At 31.9% G+C, this 25,088-nt stretch overlaps 1 protein-coding gene across 2 annotated transcripts in view; it reads right to left on the reverse strand.

The window, feature by feature from the left end:
* Positions 1-25,088, reverse strand: part of LOC129957368 (uncharacterized) — a 43,275-nt gene that overhangs the window by 13,813 nt on the left and 4,374 nt on the right. The window contains exons 2-10 of one of the 2 annotated variants that reach the window (XM_056069659.1): positions 20,018-20,307; positions 19,816-19,936; positions 17,469-17,584; positions 15,225-15,352; positions 11,130-11,317; positions 9,100-9,198; positions 8,912-9,017; positions 6,287-6,362; positions 721-772 (exon numbers count right to left, since the gene is read on the reverse strand). In XM_056069659.1, coding sequence (XP_055925634.1) covers positions 721-772; positions 6,287-6,362; positions 8,912-9,017; positions 9,100-9,198; positions 11,130-11,317; positions 15,225-15,352; positions 17,469-17,584; positions 19,816-19,936; positions 20,018-20,301 — 1,170 coding nt within the window. In that variant the 5' untranslated portion in view covers positions 20,302-20,307. Of the gene's footprint in view, positions 1-586; positions 773-6,286; positions 6,363-8,911; positions 9,018-9,099; positions 9,199-11,129; positions 11,318-15,224; positions 15,353-17,468; positions 17,585-19,815; positions 19,937-20,017; positions 20,308-25,088 lie in introns of those variants that run through there. The other variant, XM_056069658.1, reaches the window with a different exon arrangement.

The raw sequence follows: 25,088 nt of genomic DNA on the forward strand, positions 1-25,088 counted from the left end.
AAAAGGTCGTTTTTCAAACTTGCATAATAACTTCTGATAATAACAAATAAACAGAATTGTTATAAAACTATTGTCAATTTATTTTTGCTTTTTAAATCGCCATTATAATATACATACGTTGTTCAGTTCAATAATGTTTCGCCAATTGATAGCTCAAGTATAATTTTCGCAAGGAATATCCAGAACGACATGATGACTATTACCTTGTTTGCACAGAAATATTGCCAAATGTTCGTATTATTCCAATATTTGAATACTATAGATTATATTCAGAAGGAATTCATTAATTAGAGTTTGTTTAAAAACTGCTAGAATTTCTGTCTTATAGTCTTTAAGCATTCTACTCGTCAATCGAAAATATATTTTTAGAAATATGATTTAAAATTATTAGAAATAATTAAAATTTTAACTTTAGGTGTCATCTTTCTGAAATTTCTAGTTTTCAAATTCCTTCAAAAAGATTGCGTTTTAGCAGTCTTCCTGTTTTTTTCCATCAACGTATGTTTTTCACCAAGCATCAAATTTTATGAGCAAGCCATCTTGCAAAAAACACCTCACAATATTTCAAGTGTAATACTTGTCATTTCTGTGTATGATAATATGGTGAAGACAGCGCCACCTGGCCTAGAAGAACTATTAGAAGCTTGACAGAATAAAGCGTTCTTCGGAATGTTATTTTACCTTCACAAAAGCGAAAAACATTGGTGAAACTGTACTTACAGATCTGTCCTTCTTTTCTATTTTTACAAGTGAGAAATAATACTTCAATTTTCTGTAAAAAAAAAAAAATGAAATGATTACAAATATTGCCATTTAATGTGTACTTTATAAATATCTTTAATAGCAGAGACGTTACAAAAAATATTTTTGAAAAGAAATTAAACACTTTTTTATTGAATATGATTTATTGTTGGAAGAAAAAACTAACTAAATTATTTTTTACAATTCTACATTTATTTTTCTTAAATTAATTACTGTTTCAACTGTTATTACTTTTCAAAACTGAGTAATTATTAATTAAGAAAATACTAAACTTTGCTTAGACTTTATCGAATCAAATTTTTTTTCCTTCAAAATTATTGCAGAAATTAAGAAAAAAAAAATCAAGGAAGATGTCGATTATTTAAACTATCTATTTTTAAGAATTTACTTTCTACATTTAACATCCAATTTATTCTAAATTTCAGGTTTGTTATTTTTTTTTTTTTAATAAGATCAGATGACAACAAATGAATGAATTACTACTTTCTACGTCATTTTCGCAACAGAAAGTTTTCGATTTATGCCATTCGGTATAATAACTTCCGGATTCAGTCAAATTATCGAATTCTCCTTTTTTTACTATCAATGGTTTTCACCAGTATATTGCCAATCGCATCCCGCTATTAATAAAATTGTAACTTGCAGTTGTTAAGCTAGATTTCGATTGAAAATATAAGAAAAGGGGATAACAAATAATGATTGTCTTTTAATTATTAATAAACTACTAGAAATTAAAAGAGCACAGTAGCAATATATGTGGTTATCAGATAACAGCATAGTTACACCACATTTAGCTTTTAAAAATGGAAAAAACTAACAAACATTTTTCTTCGTGTTTCCTCAATTATTAAACTTGCATCAGTTGCATTATTCTGTCTTCTCTTTTGGATAATAGATGGCGTTGCCTGGTTAGGTACGCATCCCACAGTGCATTGCGATTGTAAAAAATGAGATGTAATGCTGTGTTGTTAAGGTGTGCGCTCGTAAATGTCTTGTCTTGTCTTCTTGTTTTGTGTGAAATGTGATTCTTAAAGAAATGTTCTCGAAAACATGAGTCATCTTTCTTCCACTGCACGGATCATGATGATCTTCATTCCACCAGAAGCTGGATTTTGTGCCATAATTATTACATTCATTATTGAATCATTACACTGTGCTTATTTTAGATCAATATCTAATGCATCATATATAAAAAAAAAGCAACTTATTTATAATTTCCAAAGTATCTTTAACAAATAACAATTGCAAATATTTTCGCAACCAGTACATACCGGTAGTTTTGAAACCTTCATTGACCAAAATTTACTCAGGAAATTGTTTTTGAGAACAGGAAATTCCATTCACTATTTAACACATTTGAAAGAGCATTATATTATATAAAGCAGACTTAAAGATCATATACTAAATTTCAAATATTTGTAAGTCTTGGGGTTTTTGAATTATTGCAAATATGTATATGAATAAATATTATAATGTATATGAATATTATTTCATATACATTATTACTTTGGATTTGCAATGCTTGTGGAATCATAGATCGACAGAAGGTCAACCTCTTGAAGTTGTGATACAAAGACTTACATTTTGTATGCTAAAATTGTAGGTGAATTTCATTTAGTCAAGTTTGTCTTCACTTGTCAAGTTGGTGAATTATCGCGCTTATATACGTGCAAAAGAACAGACTGACAGACAATCAAACTTTTGAAGGATTTAATTTCAAATTTGATGCATATTTATACTTCAGAAGTTCATTTATACTTCATTACAGATTCATATTTATACTTCATCTGTGTATTAAATTTTATCCATCTAGTTCTCTTTGTTTTGTAGTTATCGCTTTTACCTATGTTGAGACAGCCGAGTAAATAATTTTCTTTTAAATTAATTCTTTTCTAAATTTGATAGAAATCTACAAATTTTTCGTAAAGGCTATACACCAAATTTTATCTGTCTAGATCAAAGCCTTGTTGGGTTATCGAACTTGCAAATACACAGATATTCCAGAAATGCGTTTTTCGTATTCAAGGGTTTTGCATGCTTTCTAGAAAACTACCCGTTTTCTTAAGCTTCAAACTATAGCTTGCAGAGCATCTTAAATTCTTACAACTAAAATAATACTCCAAGCAATTTAAAATTCCATTGGCTTGTTTATTCTTTCAACATAACAGCGTATCTTACGAACATTGCCAGATTCCAGCAGGTTTACAATAGATCATCAGCTATTATACAAAAAATAAACGAAATAATATTAACAAAATATATTAAAGAAAAAATCGTTTGCTTTTACTTTTTAATAATATTTTAACAAAATAAAAATAATAGCAGTTATAAAATGTCTGAAAAGGAATCGTCTGCTAAATGTCTATTAACAGATTTAGATTATGATATTTACCGAACACAAGGGGATCTGAAACATGGTGAACTAGGGATGACGAATATTTTCAGAGCGGTTATTACGTAGCTAATATCAAAAAGTCACACATACAAGTGATCAATACTTTTCAAAGAGGGGTGTGATTCAAATCCTTGATACGATCTTACTGATGATATTTCGATTACAGGTTTTGGATCACGATAGAAAGTAACAATCGATACGATATCACTGAAATTTGCCGGAGTGGTGACTTCACTGGAAAGTAAGAATCGATACGATCTGTCCAATGGAAGCTCTCGAAAGAAATCTGTGATTGGATTGAAGAGTGAACGGACCGATTATTAGAATTATCGTATCGTATCATTGAATTGCATATCGCTGAAATTTATCGGAGCGGTGATTTCACCGGAAAGTGCGCGTCTTCACTGGAAAGTGCGAAGTCACCTCTCCACTTTACGGGAGTGACCGGTATTCGTATTTGATGATGCGCTATTACATACAGATCATTTTTAATCGCTCGTGCCATGATTGACTTTGATTACATGCACTCTGTTTACTGCTGGCGCCATCTATTGGTAGAATATAGGACTAAAGTAAACATTTTAAAGAAATGACATATATTTTTAACTCATCTTTTTCAGAAAATGGTTATACTCTAATAAATAAATTAAATAAATAGTTTTGAGAAAAAAATAAAATTTAAGAAGTAAGCTGAAACAGATAAATGAATTCAATCACACGTTACTTAAATTAGTAAATTAAGTATTAATTACAATGAATAAATTTTATATTTAATATTAAGTAATAATTTTTAATTAATAATATGATTGAAATAACAGATATTTGGAACGCATATTTAAAAATAACAATAGCAATATTATTTGTTATTCAAAAAATCGTGGATTATGCATCTCTATGGTGAACTCTCATCAAACTCTTGTAGTTAAATTTTTTGACGGTTGCAGTACTTTCTCTCTATATGTTTAGAATACGAGAAAGAAAAAAAATTTCTAGTTAATAAAAGTGAAAAAATAAATACAAAAGGAAATTTAATTGAAGAAAATTTAATTAAAAATAATTTTTAAGCAAATTATAACTGACACTAGATGAAAATTTGGCTTCACTAGGCCTACTTTCCTTTGTATTTCTACTTGTATATTTCCTTGTAACATGAATGGCTATACTGCTAATGATCATTTGTTTTTCTAGAATTCTGAATGACAAATAGGGGAAAAGCAACTGATGCATGTTCTCAATTACGTCAAAAGAATTTATATATGTTCAGATTTACCGAAAGGGACATTTGTAATTCAATAAAGTCCCAATTTCAGACTCTTTTGAGAGTATCAGATATTCTCCAAAAATTGAGAAGTCGAACAAAGGTGAAAGAATGTCGATATGCGACTTTGCTTTATGGATTTATGATGATATTGAGACTCACTATTTTTTTAAACAGTTTATACAGGCTGGGTTTTTTCCATTACCGTGTATTATAGTCACGTGTATATTATAATCTTCTATTAATGTATCCTTTATTAAGAATGATAGACATTTGTTTTCATTCTTCGATACATTTTGACCAGAGAAAAGCAATCAATATCTCATATAATTTTGCAAACAATTTTCTCCCTTTATAACTGAAAATGATTGAAATCTATTGATTGGTCTCCTTTAAACCGTCAAGAAACACGAAATCGTCTCTCTCTCTCTCTCTCTCTCTCTCTCTCTCTCTCTCTCTATATATATATATATATATATATATATATATATATATATATATATATGTGTGTGTGTGTGTGTGTGTGTGTGTGTGTGTGTGTGTGTGTGTGCGCGCGTGTGTGTGCGTGTGTGTGCATGTGTGCGTGTGTGTGTGGTCATTCTATCTCGCTTTTGAAGGCTGTAATAAAAAAAAATAGCTGAAAACAAAAATATAACAGAGTCCGTAATGCAGGCTGTATTTCAAATGAGTACTTTTCGCTTGGAGACAAAGTACTTAATTATTTCGAAAGTATACTGAAAATTAGAATGTCAGGAAATCAGCAGAGATATCAGAAGATATATGATAGATATAAAAGGAAAAAAGAGTATAGCAAAAAATATTAATTTTTTTGTTGTTGATGGTATTCTGCCCTAATTTCTACAATTTGAAACTAAGCATTCAGTATTCATTTTCCGAAGAAAAAAGAAACTTCTGCGAATTGCTAGAAAACTTTAAATGAAATTGCGAAATAAAGAAGCCTTGATGAAAGTTTAAGATGAAACGAAATCGATTTTTTTAAAGAAATATAATGCCAACAAAATTATTTTATTTACTACTTATCAAATATTTTCATTTATTGTTTGTTTTATTCTAATAAAATTAAATTCAAAATTCTCTTAATAATCTAAAATTTTTTTAACTTTTTATTAAATTAATCTTTAATAAATATTGCAGTTACATTTTTCGAAATAAATTAAGTAAAGAAAAACATTAATTATTTGTCTAGTCTATTCAGAGCAATGCCGGGTTTACACTCGAACAGTTATAAGACGGCCAATAGGCAGCGCATGTGCAGAAAGGAACTTCTTTATGTTTGCAGCAATTTCATAAGATAAATTCAGGCATTCCATGCTTGGCTATAAATTGCCTTTTTAGCTTCCCGGAATTTTTCTTTTTTATTATGTACCGTATTAAAATGATGAATATTTACTCAAAGAAGCATGGTAAAATAAAAAAAAAATAAAAGGTCAACATACCTAAACTTGGAAAACTTTAGAAAAGAAACGGTAAATAAAATGAAAAAAATACAATCTTGCACTAGAAAGAAGAAAGAGCAGAAAAAATGCTAGAATTAATCTATGATAAGTGATCCATTTTTTCATGCCCCCTCCAAGAAAACCTCCGCCCAATTCTACAAACGCATGTACAGTAAGGGAAAAAAAACAAAAAAAAAACAAGTTGTAGTTGTCCCGTCGGGACAACAGCATTGTTCAGCCTTTCTACGCATGCGCTGCCTACTTGCCGTCGAGTGTAAACCCGACATAACTAGCAATTATACTGCTTAATTATTTGGATTGCGATTGTGGCAACAATTCAAGAGAAACAATGGATAGATCACAGCTTTGAGGATAGATATAATCAATTCAACAATATATCATATAGCAACCTACAAGCATGCCGGTTTGCAGTTTCTCCTGCAATCATCAAGTCTTTCAGTTGCATTTGCATCTCTGCAGCCTGACCACTCTGTGAAAGTTTAAAGAATTTTTATAGAACATCGAGATAAAACATTTTCACTAAATGAATGTAATTAAAAATTTGAAGAAAAAATAAATATTTATCATAATTTCAACAGTTAATAAAATTACTAAAATTCAATGAAAGATAAAATGAAATAAAACGGCACATTGTGTTACTTTAGAAATATCATTTTTTAAGAATGAGAAAATGAGAGAATACTCATATACCAATATAGGGTTTTAGTCTTTAAAGAAATGAAGTCGTAAGCTTACAAATAACCCATATTCTCTGTGAAGATGTTTATAAAAATTTCTGAAAATCATTTATACAAAAATATTCAAGTGCTCCATATCTGACTGTCCTATGCTTGATTGAGGGGAATTAAAAGAAATCATGAATTCGTGCATACTATGTTGGTAAGATATTTATTGTCTGAGTACGATTTTATTGTGTATCCTGGATAAATGAGATTATTGTCCAACTTAGAATCTATATAGCAGCTACAGAGGAGTGAACCTCATAGTTTTGAGCTGCGGTCAGGCTATAAGGCCAAAAATCCCTTCGCCAAGTTTCCATATTCCTCCAAGAGAAGCCGTTTCATATCGAAGGTCAGGCTGGTACAAACAGTGAATATTTCGAAGAGCTGGTTTCGAACAACTGACCCTGTTTTGGGGTTCAGATTCAGATACTATACTATCACGGCCTTAAAACAGGCTTGTGCTACATTATAGCATGTTAAACGGAAAATAAATTATTAGAAGAATATATATAAAAAAATTACAATAAATTTAACAATATATAGAACTTCACAATAAATTTAACGGAAATAATTTTTAAAATAATTAAATAATTTTTGGATAACGGAAATAATTTTTTTTAGCGAATTAAAAAATAATTTTTTATTTTAATATTTTTTTTTACTTCAGATATTATTTTTTAACTAGCTGACCCGACAAACGTTGTTCTGCCTTATAAATTATTTCTATTGAATATTTTGGTTGTTAACGAATGTATTGAAAGTGTGTGGGGATGGGATCTATGACAGAAAGAGGAATGGAGCACTGTAGACGATGATCGCCGATATAAACTAAAAAACACCAACCATTCATTTTCTCAATACAATGTATTTCATTAACGTAACGAACATATACATTGTTTGATCTCTTAAAAGTTAAACGTAAAGTGAAAAAAGTAATATATCTTTTGTTCTAAAGTATAAAAATGAAATAAAGAAAACCAATATTCATTTCGAAGAGCAATTGAGTGTACGATATTTTTTCTCAGTCCGTCTTTAGCCAACACAAATAAGCTCGATAGTTTGCTCACGCGAGAACATGCCACGTGTGAAAAACATGGTGTACCCAAATCTGACAGGCATCGTTTGGCTTTGCGACTTATTGATTGTCACTGCAAATGCGAATCTAATAGGAAATTGAACGCGTTTGAATTCGATTGGCACGTCTATGAGAATCATTGGAATTCGTGGCAGCAAAACATTTTCGGCTCGGAATTCTCCATTCAAAATAGTGGCTTCGACAACGTTTTTCATCAATTTTTTAATGACCCATCGCGTGTCATTGCACAGCCTTGCGAAGTAAAATAACCGAAGATCCAACTTTCAGTCGTAGAAGGTGTGGTGACATGCCTGGAAAATCCAGTGAGTTCAGAAACTGTTGGATAATTTACAGCTTCGTTAGCATCGCAAACTGTATCGATCAATTTGTATGATACTAAGTCGCCTGGTAACGACTGATGTATCTTGAAGTTTAAATCGTCGACGTTCACATTTTTTGCTGCCAAAATGGCTCTTTCTGCCAGCCACGCATGATTTATGTATTATGTGCGTACATCGAGAAATATGCGGTCAATGAGAGCATTTTGCGAATCAACGATAGTGCAGAAGTTAGTGGGCAATTTTATGCATCCAGAATTTTCATAGACAGCAACTTTTCCATCACCGATATCTAACAATTGGTCCGAGAATGTGTCAGCAGATGGATCTTGTAGCATTTGGACGCGCGTGTTTATTTTTAGCTGGACTTTTTCAACATTACGCCACAGTGGCGATGATTTCAAGTAAGCGTTGATCTCCTCAGTACACGGTGAACGTGGATAGGGACACCCTAATTACCTAGCGTTGTGAAATATACTTTACGACCTATTCTCATACCTGCCAAATACACATAAAAAATTTCATGAAAATCGGTCGAGCAGTTTCGGAGGAGTCTGAACACAAACACCATGACATGAGATTTTTATATATTAGATTTCTGTTATAAATATTATGGCACTTGAAATCAATTATTTTTTTCAAAGTTCACTGCCAAGGCGAGCTTTCCGCAAGGAATCCAAAATATTGACTTAAAAGATTAATTGATAAATAATTGTTATAATTTATTTTTCTTAAGAATACAAAGATGTCCAAAATTTCCAAATTCTGGTAAGTCAAGAAATGAGTGAAAAAAATTGATTCCAAATTTATTGTATACAAACATAAAAGGAATATAATTTAAGAAGTTCAATATTCATTATAAAATAAATTTTTGAATACTCACCAGTTTGATCTGAACACAAGTTTTCTGGTTGGTATAACATGACTTTTGGTTTCTCGCAGTCAAAACAAGCTCTGGAATAGGACAAATAGCACATTGCTTTGCACATCTGTACATTTTGAAAATGAATAGTCATTAGTTATTTCACATTTGATTTAATAGAGGGCGCTTCTCACTATACAATTACTTACTTCTTGAGATCGGAAGCCTGTTTTGTTATTTTTTCTCCATAGTGCGTCATAGTCGGTACAATTAGTTTCATATGGATAAGGTTGAAGATGTTCCTCATCCTTTAAAAAAAATGACAATAATATTTTTTTAAATCCTTTTTGATGATTTATAGCCCACAAAATAAAATATCATCAATAGCAGAAATCTCTTATTCTTCCTTATTCACTATATTTACTCTTTTATTTGTGATCGCTATTGATGACTAACTAGAACATTTTTCTTCCTTAGATTGAAAAAATTGAATTTCGCTTCCTTTCTGTCTTGGTTTAATTCAGATCGACAATAAAAGTATACTTAGAAAAACTTTTTAAATGAGTTTTCTGGAATTTAATTAAAAGTACTGGTACAACTTGATTTCCATGCGACATCGATAAACCGCCAAATCACGTGAAAAAGTAGTCAAATGTAGCAAAACTAACGGTTTCAATTTAGCTTGGCATTATTCTTGGCGTTGTTTTAATAATGATCGCCGTGGAAATCAAGATGCATCAAAGTGCTTTTTCAATACATGTTCGATACGGAAATTAAAGTGAATAAAAAACATTTTCTTACAATTGCTTAAAAAAAAGAATAAACTTCTTCGCCATTCTAATAAATTCTAAATTTTAAAAAGATATTTGGAGAATCGTTAAGAGAGTAATAAAAAAGTTGATGGGAAAACTGACTTAAAATGTTAACTGATGTAAACGAAACAATTCATTTTTCTAGTTATCTGACATTGACAAAGCTATAAGGCTCAGTGCAAAGTGTTTTCCGAAAAATAAACTTATTTCTCAAAAAATTATTATAGTTAAACATACGTTTACTTCACTAAAATATATTTAAATTTATGATGTGATAAATTACCTTAGTAAGTATTGTTTCTCATTAGGAGACCTTATGCATTTGAAAGAACTTGTTGTCTGACTTCTGTTAAAGCACAATACTCTGCATATCTGTAATAAGCGCTTTAATATCATAAACTAGAGTGGTATAGATCATTTCTTCATGTAACCGCGAAAAAAAGAAAAATTAAATCGAAGAATGTCTTAAACTCGTTTTTGAAAGAAATGGTCTATTTGGTTTTATGGAATTTAAAAATTCCTTGCGTGTTCCCTACCATTTAGTTAAAAATTAATGTTTGATACGTTTATTTAATAGTTTAACAATGATTAAAGCAAACGTTTTAAGGATACGGTGGTATAAGAGTTTTGCAATGAAATTTTTAACAGCTATTTCATGACGAAGTTTGGAAACTTTGGAAACTTTTTTTTCTTCAATTTTCAAATGTCCAATTAGTCATATAATCTTTGAAGAAATATAGTTATTGTAAGATTTATGTTTTAGTCAAATTGGATAATTATTATTACTTGTCACAAGCGGGAGTACGTGAGATAAACGATAAGAAACATTTGTTACACGTCTAACTTCTGTTTCCGGGATTAATATATTAAGTACCGGATGAGTACATGGTCGAGTTACTGCCACTTCCATGACTTTCCACTTACATGCCACTATTTGTTACGGGTGGGATTGTATTTTGGACGGTAATTGCCATTAAGGCTCAACTTTAGTTCCCACCCTAACGGTTTCGCATGCTTCGAACAGTCGGTGGCAATTTTTATATGATTACAATAACATGTTAATCAAGATAAATATATCTGTGTTCCCTCGAATTTTTGTTAAAGAAAAAAATTAAATTGGTATGATAGTTTGTGTATCTAGTTGATCCATGAAGATGATTCTCTGCATATGGTTTCACTTATTTCGAAAAATATTTAAATGAAACATTGCACCATTTTAAAATGTCAAAGTTTTGATTCAATATCTTGTTAAAAGTGATATAACATCTGCCTTCAAAAAATAAGAATATTCTCAAAATTTTGAAATTTGTTTGCATAAGGTTTAAAAAATCAAACTGATATACGATGACAATAATTTTAATGAAATAATACGAAAACTGCTTCGGATTTGAGGAATATTCAGAATAATTAAAAATATGATTACTTACAAGACGAACATAAATATTATATTCATATCCTGATTTGAGATAATTGCCTTCCAAAAGCGGATTAACCGGAACGAAGGGAGAATGAATGGATAAAAAAATTTGATTTCCCGTCCAGGGAAAGAAGATATCTTCTTTCCTCACTTTCAGCCGAAAGAAGTCTATTTGTGTTCTCTCTTCCTTAGTAGAATCTGCAATAATTATGTATCATGCATTGTAATTACTAAATGATAATCAGGATCAGGAAAAAAATCATTACTAGGAAATTAAATAATACCTCATAGAAAACAAAAATATTTCATTTCATTTTCGTATAGAATGAAAGTAATGACAATTGTGGGGTATCTAAATGCGGATAGAAATATTTTATATTCCCAACAACATTACACTATATCCATATGTATGTAATGACATTTTAATTCTAATTTCAATTTAATTAATTTCCAAGATTTTATCTTAATTTAGCCCATAGTAACTTCATTCTAAAATATTCTCTTATTTCGTGATCCAATTCCACTTTCGGTTTAATTAATTCCTCTGTAAAACTAATGCGCGCCATCAGTAAGTACTACGTTTCAAATGAAAGTGATCCCTTCGGTGCCCTTGCCAAGGTATCAAAGGTCACCACGTGTATTGAATTGTGTTACACGTATATATTCAGAAAGTAACTCTTCCCAGCCGAAGGCCATACAGAACAGATATTTGGTCTCGAAAAGCGACTACGCCCAATCGATAAGTGCAGGCATCATTTGTTAGGTCGAGGACAAAATTCTAAGCCAGACCGTTTGGATTTGACACCATCCGGTGTGTGTGCAAGGAGCGGAACACCCAATCATCATGCCCACACCACCAGAAGACAACTCATTCCACCATTTTTTATTTGAAATAGGACAGAATATTACATTTATAAATTCATTATAGCAAAATGAATTTTCTTTCATCTTTGGAAGTAGTTCCCTTTAATTTGGCTGCAACTGAAAGTAATCCAGGAAATTCTTTCAAAAGATTTCTTATTTCTCTTAACGTGTCAAATAAATCTTTCATCTCAAGGGTGTTGGTTTGTGGGCTGTGATCTTCTGAAGTTGGGGTAGGATCAGGTATCTGTTGTTGGGGCTGGGGTCTCAGTCTGGGTGCAGGTGGATTTTGAGCTGTTTCTGTGATTTTTTCAGCATTACTTTTTCTATTTCTGAGGATGTCAGCGTAGGATTTTCTATTTCTTGTCGTTGGGGCTGTTGTTGGGTAGGCAGGGCATCCTTTCCATGAGGCCAAATGTCCTGTATTATTGCAGTTGATACATATGGGCTCTTGAACTTTTTCTTTCTGTGAGCACTCATTCGTAGCGTGATTTCCATTGCATTTTATACAACGCGGATTGCACCTGCAATTCCGAGCGCTGTGATAAAATCCTGCACATCTGAAACACATCGTTGCTTTTGCAGGTCTTCTGTAAGTTTCTATTTTTACTCTGATGTATGACAGGTTTCTGACATTGTAGATGTTGTTATAATTTCCACTTTTCTTAACTTCCACAAGGAAAATAGGGTAGAGGGTCTTGTTTCTAAAATTTTTGAGCTGTGAGATGGGACCAATGTTAAAATTTTGTGCTTCTAATTCTTGTTTCAGTTTAGTTATATCTTGATTGAGAGGCAGTCCCTTAATGATGATTTTAATGGGTCTTTCAGAGGGGTCTTCGGAGATGATATGTTCTAATTTCTTTTCCGTTAGGAATTCCAGGATTCCCTGTCTCTCTTCATCAGTGCCAGGGGTGATCTTTATAAATCCATTTAAATAGATATTTTCAGATTTGGGGTATTTTCTATTGAGCTGCTGCAGTACTAAATTATAGTCTTCTGTTAATTTCATATGGATGGGGGGGGGATTTCTTTTCTTGGTTGCTATGTTTCTTCTCCTAAAATCTGAAATTTATTTCTTGTGGTTACGTCTGGGTTTTCAACGGAATTTTTTCTTTTTGAAGTATGTTTTCTGTCAACAGGTTGGAAGGGCAGTTCGGTTTCCATTTCTTCAGCATTATTATTCTTGCTTTCCATCACAGTTTCTGGGTGAGAGGGCTGTTTTTCATTTTCTGTACTATGCTTATTGCAATTCATGATGGAGCAAGGGCCTACTTCCTCTAATTCTTCCTGAATCTTTTTGATGTCATTTTGGATTTCTTTTAGCTTAATATAATCTTCTTGAAAATGGTTTGTATGTTCTAGATTATTTTCTTTCATCTGCTGTAAGGTATCGATAAAAGTTATTGCTATTGAGTTGTTGGGGCTCATTCTCCTTAACGCACTCTTGGATTAAGTCGAAGCTCTACCGCCCACCTGAAAGTAGAAAGACTCTGATTGGCCGCCCAGATACAATAGTTTATCCGCTTCCTGGACCCTCTTCAAGACCAAAGTGCTTCTTACTTCCCCCTCTCCTACTCCCTTGACCGTCTGCTTTGCTATTGGCTGAGACATCACACCCACTCTCCCTCACCTGCCATGCGACTTTTCCTTAGTCGACTTTGCCTCATTTCTCCTTCCACCATCTCAGGAGACGTATCCAGTCCATGTTAAGTTATCTGAAGCCAGGTCATCTCAATTTTGCTAGGTTGGAGGTAGCCCATCTTTAATCGTTGCTATTTTGCTATAGCAAAATACTATCATTGCAGTAACAATCAAATAAAATCTGCATTTAATACCTGCACTTATACAAATTCATTATAGGATTGTTTCATCAATACACTTAAAATCCGAACAATACCAATACTTGTTTAAAGGCCTAGATGGAAAAATTAGCTGTAATACTTCAGTAAATAATTGCTTAAAACAGGAAAGATGAATAAGTTCTGAAAGGTCTTTACAGGCCCATGAGATAGGGATATTCTTATTACGCAAAGTATTCTCCTTAGACTGACTTGAAGAATGCCATTTTCTTTTCTCAAAGCTTCATTTGCATTAGATATTATTATTTGTTTTTTCTATTATATAATATTACAGCAACAGTATGTTGGATGATGCCAGAAGCAAGCCACGAAATTCAAATGTTGAAATCTCAGCAATAAATTGATTTCTATGGACTCTGCATGGCACAGTCTCTGATTCTAACCGTGATATGTAAAATAATATTAGGTCTGTTTTTTTTAATGACACAAAATTCATATGAATATATAATATTCATATAAATTCATATTCATAAATATTCATATAAATTCAATGAACAGTATTGTGGCGGATTTGCGAGGATAGAACCTGGGACCTTTTGGTTTGCAGCCGAGTAACATGACAACAATACAAAAGCAATCACCCGTGTAGCGTAGCTGTTATCTGGCTTATAAACTTTCACCACAGACTCTCCCTCCAGTGAATCGGAGGTGAGACGAACGATATGGCTATTGAGTGGTGATGCTTTAGTTGTTGATTCTAATGCGCCCGTACCCATTTGAGCATTTGAGTGGCGAGCGTGTGTGGTTGCTGTTGCTCCAAGTGAGTCTGAAGACTTTGTGTTGCTGCGTCAAGCGAATCTGACGACTTTGGTTTGCTGTGGGTAGATGATGCCACAACATCTGTACGAAGGTTGAAGGTTCATCGTCCGAGGTCATCAATGTGGCAAATTGAATGGAGCGAGGATAGAACCTGGGACCTTGTGGTTCGCAGCCGAGTAACAAGACCAAAAGACAAAAGTAAACACTTGTGTCCGGTAGTTGTTAGGTGGCTTATAAGCTTTTCACCACAGTATCATTGAACTCATAAAATTATTACGGAATGGTCCGAATACGGAAACCCGAAATTCGATTTTCTTCACTGTAATACAAAAAAAAAAAAAAAAAAAAAAAAAATGAAACGCTCAAGTGAGAGTTCTGAAAATACAGATTTGAGTACTGATTGCGTTCGCGGCTTTGTTCAAGCACCACAATTTTATGTCAGGGGTAACACTGTTATTAGATATATGCGAGACAGTTTAGGGTGACCGCTCCCTTTTTAAAAATTTAGACGAACTAACCAAATAGGGTAAATATAAATGAAAGTATTGTTTGTTCTGTGTCGTCACAACCATTTCGTCATCGGATTGGCTAGAAATTAATGAAAACATTCCAAATAGGTTTCTCACCAATTTCTTGAATTTCTGGTTCACCAGCACTGACGAGATGAAGATTTTTCGAGTGACATCTCACCAATTTTCCATTCTCTGTAAAAGTCTCTGATGGATCGGCTATTAATAGATACTTCATTTCATTTCTAAATAAAAAAAAAATTATTTGAATATGCAGGAAATGAGGCAAATAGAAACATTCAAAATTCCATTTCACGAAGAAAAATCAAAATTATTTTTATCATCACTTCAAAGGTGTTATTTTAATTATATAAGCATTTTGTTTTAAGCAACATAAGAACTGTTTTTGGAGAATCATATCGTTTCCAATCGTGATCAGATGACGATACCAAGCTCCCAAACATGATGGATCTTTCTTTGAATCAATTTCAAACGTAAAATTATACTAAATCGAAGCCGAGACTTTATGATCTACCCTGGTGTCCGTAGTCGTGTTTAAAAGTTAAGTACCAATTTTACTTAAATTCTTGAAACAAAAAGGAATAATTATAATTCCAATTTCTCACAAACACACAAATATAGCCTGTTTAAGATTTAGCTTCATCATGTTTAACATGCATTCGATGACGCATATTAGAATAGCCTTTTTACTATTAAGCGATTAAAAAATAAATTGTCCCACATCTATAGTTGTAATGCAAGACCACTTGCAAAATTTTAATGCTTTTATGATATTGCTTCAACTAACGCTGATGTTAAACAGTTCGGCAAATTTTATATAATTAAATATTCTATTGGAAAAAAAAATTTCATAAAAAGTAATATAAAATATTATATATTTTTCCTATTTTTGTGATTTTTGGTTCTGTGACCTGTAGAGGTAACAATCTTATAAGATAATCTCTCCAGATCTTCATTTACATATGATAGTCAAAAACATATTTTATATACAATAAAATAACTTGTGTTCCCATAAAGTCTTTAGGATTTTTTTTTTCTTCTGAAGAATAGAGTACAGTGTGGAATATGAAAATAGTCTTTGTGGATAGTTATCTGGAACTACTAAATGAAAACGATAATCAAATAAATTGTTACAATGTTTGTTTTTCGATATTTTTTATATCTTGCTGAAAGATTTTAATTATTAAACTGAATTTTTACCGAGTTTTCTGTATTTTTTTTTTTTTTTTTTTTGAAATGGTAAATATATATATATAAGAAAATTAAAAAACAATAATTGTCAAGCAACGCACATTTGAAACACCACTAAAACGAAACTTAAGAAAAACTTATTACGAAAGAGATCTGAATGTTAAAAAGACGTCTTTAATTTTAACTAAGAATCTGGCTTATTATTATCTTCTGTAGTCACCCGTTTCAGCAATGGTCATCGAACTGAATAAGCAAAAGTAAACACCCGACATACGTGAAGTGTAAAAATATGGTTTGTCTCAGTATCCAGGTTCCGAATTTTTCGGAGATTTCAATCACATAGCGATACTGTGTCAGAAATGCTTATCAGAACCGCCAGATGGCGATGCACGCGCGCGAGACTCCAGAGCGTTCCCTTAGATTTTTCACTTTCAGTATTCCACAGCAAGATTCAACAATGATAATCAACGATGGCATAGACAGAGATTTATCATAGATAATGACATCGTAGTTGACGTCAGCAGACCTAAAATTTAGATGCAGTATGTATGGTCCATGATTTAAAAAAAAAAATAGTTTCCTTCTTTTACCTATGTCATCGGTATTTCGATAGATGACGTTGTAAAGACCCTGTTACTTTTTTAAAAATTAAAATAAAATAATTTGAGATTCCTTCGCTCGTTTTCATTTTCTTTTTTTGGTTATGAGGGAAAAATGTGTGGAATAAATCTCTCCGTGCAGGATTTTTATTGTCGTTCCAGTCGAAGTGTATGGTGCCTCTTGAGTAGATTGTGAAGACGATTTTTGAAATTTTAACTTGAACTGTGCATTTTAGGCTTGCTAACATCAACTATAATGCTATTTTACGTCATTGGTAAATGATCAAAAGAATTGTGTCATCATTGAAATGATCATTGAATGTTGCAATGAAATGCTAATTGCAGATTCCTTTAGAAAACGCTGGGGAACAGCTTGTACATGTAACGCCATCTACTGTGTCTGGAAAGAATTTTCAGCTTAGCATTGTTGTGGAATTCCGAATCGTTTATGTATTATACCCTACTTCACCTAGAAGTTTGCAACGTTGGTGCTGAGACACTGTGTACATTTTGGTAATTATTGACAGCTTTTGATCAAAACATTAATTACCTGCCGAAGCGAAGCCTGAAAAGCGATTTATCTAGGGTGTAATTTCTATAAGACTGAAAAAGAAATTCCTTAAACTCCGTGGAAGGTTCACTCGCATAGTATCCAAGTTTGGGAATCTAAAATAGAATAAAATAAAATTGTAACGTGAATTGTTACAAATTTGGAAAAAAAAAGCATTTAGTGGGCGCTAGAATTTGTTTTCAAACAGAACAGAACTTATTTATTTATTATTTTTAGAAAAACAAATAGCTAAAATTCCATTAAAACTTGAGGAAATCGAAATCAAACCACGACCGTGTTTGAAATTGCATCACACGCAAATAATTTCATCTACTGGTATTTTTTATCAACCGAAAACTAGTCAATAACATTCGTAATTCATTTCATCAAACTGAATGCCACAAAATTTGGTATAGGAAGTAATGACAAAGTTAGAAAAATCGCCGATAGGAAGAAAAATGATTCTGGTAGTATAAAGAACATCAGATTATTCCATTCCACTACTTCAGGAAAGACAATACAATACATTCCCGAGTATCCAGCTAGCAACTATCCGGCTTCCATGCTATCCGGCCTAGTTTTCTTTTGTTGTAATTAAAAGAGGTAGGCAATGCGTTGCATTAGCATTTTCAAAAACTAAGAGCTGTAAGTTTTGATTCTTATCTTAGGGTTACCTTTTCATATCTGTATAATCATTTATAAGCGAAAAATAGAATCAATTTGTGCCAATTTCCTTAAGAATCAGGCCTACAATTTACGTTAATGTTTTGTTTAGGTTTTCTGCATTTAATTTAGGCATAGCAGAATTTATGTTAAAATGTGAACAGTCAATATCCGTTAACTTAATTTTTCCTAATAATTCATGAAATGTGCAGTACAGTATATAAACAGCCAGTACAGAGTCTTCTATTTTAATTCGGCAAGTTAAGTTATGTTATTTTAAATTCTATTTTACTCGGCTCGGTAATTGCTTCTATGATTCACCGAGCCGTGTTCACATTCTAGATGGCTTGATACTCAATAAGAAGTGAGAAAATACATATTATAACATTGAGTTTTGGTATAAAAACATAGTCTTCTGATATTGGTGGGCAAAGAAACGAATAGATAGAACTACAGCCTATCCAGCTGTTTGTTATCTGACCTACCCTTCCATCACATTAGGCCGGATATTCGGGAATGTACTGTACTTGCATCTGATCTTTATGTATGGGATTTCATTGAAATTGAATGGGTGACTACACTCTTGCCTTAAATGCAAGACGTTCCAATGTATTTATCTTTTATTCTGTAAAGTTTGTTATTCCCCTTGCAGAATCGACGACCATTATGCAGGACTGACTTGATAGGCGTCACTACGGCGACATAGAGTTTTAATTACTCTCTAAGCTTAAAACACATACAATTTAGTTTTTTATTCAAACAATATAGGCAATCTTTACTAAGATCAGTATTAATACTCTTAGATACTAATCGAAATAATTCATTGTGATCATGAATGAAAAAACAAACAAACAAACGGAATTACGATGTTTTAAGCTTAAATTATGCATGCACTCCGTCGTCGTAGCGGCGCCACTCGAGTGCTAAGATTTTACGTTTCCTCAGTTGCCAAATATTTCGCACCAAACTGAAGTGGCTGTTGAAAGACTTAACCATTATGCAGGACTGACTCTTTGAAAAGGTTTTTAGATTAATTTAATAGGAATAAATAGAAAATAAGTACATGAAAATATTACTAAGGTTGATATTGTTACGAATCTGTGATGCGGCTTCCCAGCATAGTTGGTTCCATAGGAGGTCCCAAAACTTCGCGACCATTTGGCGACTTTGGCGCCAAAATAGATTATACCCGAAACATCGAGAATTTTCCCGATTCGTCCAGTAGGAACCGAGTTACGCCTCGAATGTTCCTGATTGGTTGAGAGGCTTCTAGCCCCGCCTCCTGAGACCTATAAAAGGAGCAGCCTGCAGCTGAAGAGTAGTCGTGCACTAGAGTCGTCGTAGTCGGAATCGACAGTAAAGAACTAGCCTTCCAGAGATTAGCAGAGCAGCGACAGAGTCAAGCTAGTGCTGAACTAAGCTGTGAGCTACTGTCTGCAGTAGAGTCTTGTTATATGCTGCTGTGTATGCTGCACGTCTCGGCTGAAGATAGTCGTCTTCTATGCTGTATATAGTTGTCGTTTTTGTGCTGTCCTGTGTGTCTTCGTGTAAATAAACGTCGTTGTTTCTTTTTCTACTGTCGCCTGCTGATTGAGCGTTCTCCACACCATATAACTCCCACTATCCAAACTCCCACCCCGAAAATTTCGTAACAATATTTTAAAAGAAATGGAAGGGCACTGACCATTAGTGTTGAGATGTTTATCCCCTTGCAGAAATGGCCATGCTCCTCACAAAACTCTTTCACTTCGTATGGGTGTTGGCAGAAAGAGGGATGATTCATGCAGAACTTTTCCCGCCGAAATCTGGAAGGAATTTATTTACTTTTAAACCTATAATGGAACTCTGATATCAAGGCGCAAAGAGAATGATTGTAAAATACTTACGGACTTCTGTTGCAAAATGTTATGGCTGGCTTCTTAAAGACCTTACGATTAATGATTGTAATACTTGTTGTTAGAGGGTAAGTGATATAGTGTTTGTAAAATGACAGCGACTGATACAAACACGTAGCCAAACAGAGTGTGAAGATGGCGCTTCTCAGTATTAACCACAGGACGCCTTGCTTCGAGTTGCGTTTATTTCTATTTGAAGCTTTCGGCTCATTGATTCTTGGTTTAGTGTCATTTAACTGTGGTCCAGAACCTCTGTCAGAAAAGACACTTTCCATGATAATCTGAAATAAACACAGATTTTATAAATAATTCATAAATAAAAATAAAAGATAAAAATAAAAGAAATAAAAGATAATAATCAATGTTTTTGAGCGCAGATACGAAAGAAGATTAAAAATTTCAAAAATTGTCCATCTCTAATCTTTTACTGTCATATAGAAATAAATATATACTGTTCACAATGAGCTTCTTTTTCCATGTTACAGATTCAAGCTTGTTTATATTTTCATAGGTATAAATAATGAAGCTGAAGCGATATGAGACGCGTGAGGAGAGAACCTGGGACCTTTGGGTAGCAGTCCAGAAACATTCCGATTTTGCCAAAACATCTGTTCGGGCAGAAGCGCTGTTACTGGCTTATATGCAATTCACCACAAAGCTACTGTTCATTTCAGTAGCCTGAGATGACCACTTTTCGACGATTCTCACTAAGGGGTGAGACGCGGATGGCGTGAGCATTTCCGGAATTCATTTTGCTGATCAATGTAAACATCTCCTCCTTTTATCTTTCCTCTCACCCCTATTTTGTCGAATTAAACCCATCCTAACGCATGCGAAGGGTTTTAGAATCCGTTGACGAACAATACACAAAATCATCTATAGTATTCTTAAGTGTTTTATGCGTATCGATCGTACAAGTATTAAACTGTAGTTAATTTTATTATAACTTTATTAGATTAACGTCCCTTTTTAAAGCTAGATAACTGTTATTTACAAATACACTCCAGAAATTTGAGCCATGATCAGATGGCGAAATGAAATGGACGCATATACATAATACACTGGGAACTTTCAATCAACAATCTACAGCTAAATCTTTCATACATAAAGTATAAGAATTTTATACGTACAGTATAGATTTCTATTAAAATCATGTGCCCCCCCCCCTCTTGTCCTTAGAACTACTACAGTTATAGCCATAAAAGTGATGTTCCAGATATAACAAAGAGATTAAACACGAAAACTAAATATAATTCCGCACCTTCATTTTTAATTAAAATATTAATAGTTTTCCTTTCTTATATTCTTTTCTTGACCACTTCTTTCTTAATTTGAATTTTATTTTATTAACCAATGTTTTATTTTGCGTTCATTTATTTTGCATTGGCAAAATTTTTTCTTGTCTTTTTTTATAAAATTTAAAAGATAGAGATTTATCATATTTGAAAAAATAAAAAAATAAATGTTGGATGTTTTGTTAGATGTTGAATATAATGCATGATATACAGGCTGAGCTATTGAAGCAGAATTTCTTTAACACATTTTTTTTTAATTGATACAACCTTACTTGGCTGAGAAATCCAAGTTCAATCTGATACCTGTAATTTATGTATATGTTTCTGGCACTATATGAAAACGTTGGTAGTCTATAGAATATCTAGCTACTTTATAAAGTATTGGGTGGTTTAGAGCAAAGGATAAAATAAAATATAAGAATCATTTTACACTTTTCATTGGCAATATATATAAATATATAGGCATTCTATAAAATGGTAAAAGTTATTTAGGTAAAGTATGAAAAAAAGTCATGATAATAATATTAATTAAACGATATATAAGAGTATAAATATGATTTTCATCATCCTTAACAGAAGGTATGAATTTCTTGAAGACTTGCATAAATGTGCATCAAAGACTTCATTCGATGATGATGATGTCGTGTCCGCGTTACCACGGAAAGAGGGTGCAGTAGATTTTGAGGGTAAAGACCCCTGAGCACCCCCGAGAGCAAAAGTCTGACTTCTAGCTCATATGAAGATGAAACTCACACATTCGCTTGCACAACCCCTTTTTACAGAGGGGCACATTCACACACCTCACAGATAGAACACAGATGAAGAACAACCATGCCCGAACCGGGATTCGAACCTGGGGCACCCAGATCACGGGGAAGACTCGCTACCCCTATGCCAGGACGACGGCAAGGTTTAATTTAATATGAGAAAAAAAAAAGATTAAATATTAATAGCAAGAATGGAAATGATTTTCATATTTCACTTCAACAGTGAAATAAGCGTATTGTTGTAAAACAGACTTTAAATATTTAAAAAATTGATTAAAAATGGAAAAATTTATAGGCAAAAATTCGGTATCATCCGAAATATAATCTTTTGAATTTGAGGCTAATATACAAAAAAAAAAAAAAAAAATCTGTATTATTTTATTAAACTAAAATGCAAAACTCCAAAACTTAAATTCTATTTTATTAAAATTCCAATTTTTGTTTCTCTGAGATGTATACCTCCATCTTACAAAGTACATTTGTATCAAGTCTGGTGACTCTACGTCAAATGGTCAGACCTGTAGAGCGCCAACACACACATCTTTATCATTAGTTGAGGTTAAATCATATAAAAGAAATTAGAGTAGTATGTATTGTATTGTATTGTATTGTATATCTGTTAAGAATTTTTTAATACTGAATAAAAAATAGCATTTACTTCGGCAAAATGACGCCCTAAAAAAGTATGGATTTAGGCATTTGAACGTTACAGCTAATGCACAATATGAAAGAAGCCCTTCTTTTAATAAAAACCAATTTAGTTTCACATTTCAGCCCATTTATAATTTAATCAAAATGCTAATGACTATTTAAGTTCAAATTCGTTATTTTCGTAATTTTGCGGGGTTTTTTTTGTATTTTTATTTTATTATTTTTCAAATAGTAGTCGTAGGAAGATAACATTAAAAAAAGGTTAAATTCTTGGTTAATCTTAAGTTAACCTTAATTATTAATTACTGATTTCTTTATTTACAAAGTAAAACTATTTAAGTATTATATTTATATTAAAAAACAATACACTTCAAAAAATATAAAACAGTACAAACTAAATTATTTTACAAGGTCTGTTAAATGGAATAGCACATAGTCTGTTAAATGAATAATTAACATTCCATCATATTTTTTAAAAAAATAATTAATCATTCTTTAATTTATTTAATAATGATTTTAATTCATACTGAGAGTACACGTTTTAGCCCTGAAATATTATAGATTTCATTTTTAACAATCATAAAAAAACAGTTATAGAAAAAAGGTCTAAACTATAAAAATTCCTTGAAAATTAATTTTTAATTATACAATAATAACTTAATTATTGTATTTATATTATGCAAAAGTTATAAACTTAAAAAATATAAAGCATTGAAAATTAACTTATTTTACAGGATCTATTATGGGGAATATTAAACAGCAGTTAAACAAAATAAATAATTAATATTCCATTATTTTTTTAAATAAATAATTAATATTCCATTTATATTTTTTAATAAAGAATTAATCTTTCTTTATTTAATAATGAATTCAATTCATACTGAGAGTACTCATTGTAGCGCTAATGTTTTATAGATTTAACAAATTTATTTATTTGACAGTTCAGTTAATAAAATTTTTAATCTACCTGTCTACGATCCTCTCTCAGCCCAGCAATCCTGAACAGCTACCTAATCGAAAGTCTGCACTGACTATCTTAAAAAATTACAAATTGCTAAATGTAAAAAATAGAAACTAGGGGAACAGAATAAACAATAACATTGAAAATTTAAACTTTAAAACTTAATTTAAATTAAACATTCTATAAAAAGTTAGCATATATATGCAAACCTTAATAATGATTTTAATTCACACTGATAACATACATTGTCTAATAACTCAAATATTTTATAGATTTTACAAATTCTTTTATTTGGTAGTTTAGTTAATAATATTTTTAATCGACCTGTCTACGATCCTTTCTTAGCCCAGAAATCCTGAACAGCTACCTAATCGAAAGTCTATACTGACAATCTTAAAAGATTACAAATTGCTAAAGAGCAGTATTAAACGAAAATAGAAACTTGGAAATCAGAATAAACAATAGGAATGAAAACTGAAATCTTAAAAGTTAATTTAAACTAAACATTTCATAAAAAGTTAGCATATATAAGCAAACCTTTTTAAATTCGCACCAGACGAACAGTTATTGCATAATTTTTCTTCAGTAACTTTCCATTAATCGCAAATAAGATATACTGAATCGGTTTCCTATACACAGACAATCAAAATGAAGAACGAATGAAATAGCATGCAATTTGGTTGGGGGTTGAAGAAGCCAGTTTTATGGTTGGCTGGACTAGAACGAAGGGCGAGTACTATTTCCTTTTTAATAGCATCTTCACTGGATATACCTTATACAGATAGGATTACTTGAGAAAGTAATCAACTGGCAGAATAAAAAGAGAATTATTCATTTCGGGAAACAGAATTTCAGTGAACAGATTGGGAGGTAAACGGGTATAACTAATTTTGAAATCTGATTGATTTGTGATTGTGTAATACACATAATATCATCTTTTATTGCTATTCAATTCACATTTGATTGTCCTTGTTCATGGTTTTATTGGCCTTACGTTTGCTTTGTTCTATTTTATTCTAGTTTTCTTTTATATATTGATCTTTTATAATCGTATTATTTCTTATTTAAATATTTATTGATTCTGGGTGTTTTCTTATTCTAGCTTAAATAAAAGAGTAGTGTTTTTATTCTTAGTTCCAGATAAACCCTTCAGTTTCCTCTCTTTCATCTATTGTATCCTAGCATGATTTTTAAACATGCAATAGTGTAGCAACAATAGAAAACGGGAATACAGATGTCTTGGTACTAACTATAAGAAAGGGCTTGAAACTCTTTTTAAGCCAAATATGAACAGAAAGAGAAAAAAAAATAATATTCTTTAAGTATCTCTTACGCCACTGAATAAACATTACAACACCATATTTTTTACATAAAGGATAAAAAAAGAC

Source organism: Argiope bruennichi, chromosome 11, assembly GCF_947563725.1.
Source record: "Argiope bruennichi chromosome 11, qqArgBrue1.1, whole genome shotgun sequence".
NCBI lineage: Eukaryota > Metazoa > Arthropoda > Arachnida > Araneae > Araneidae > Argiope > Argiope bruennichi.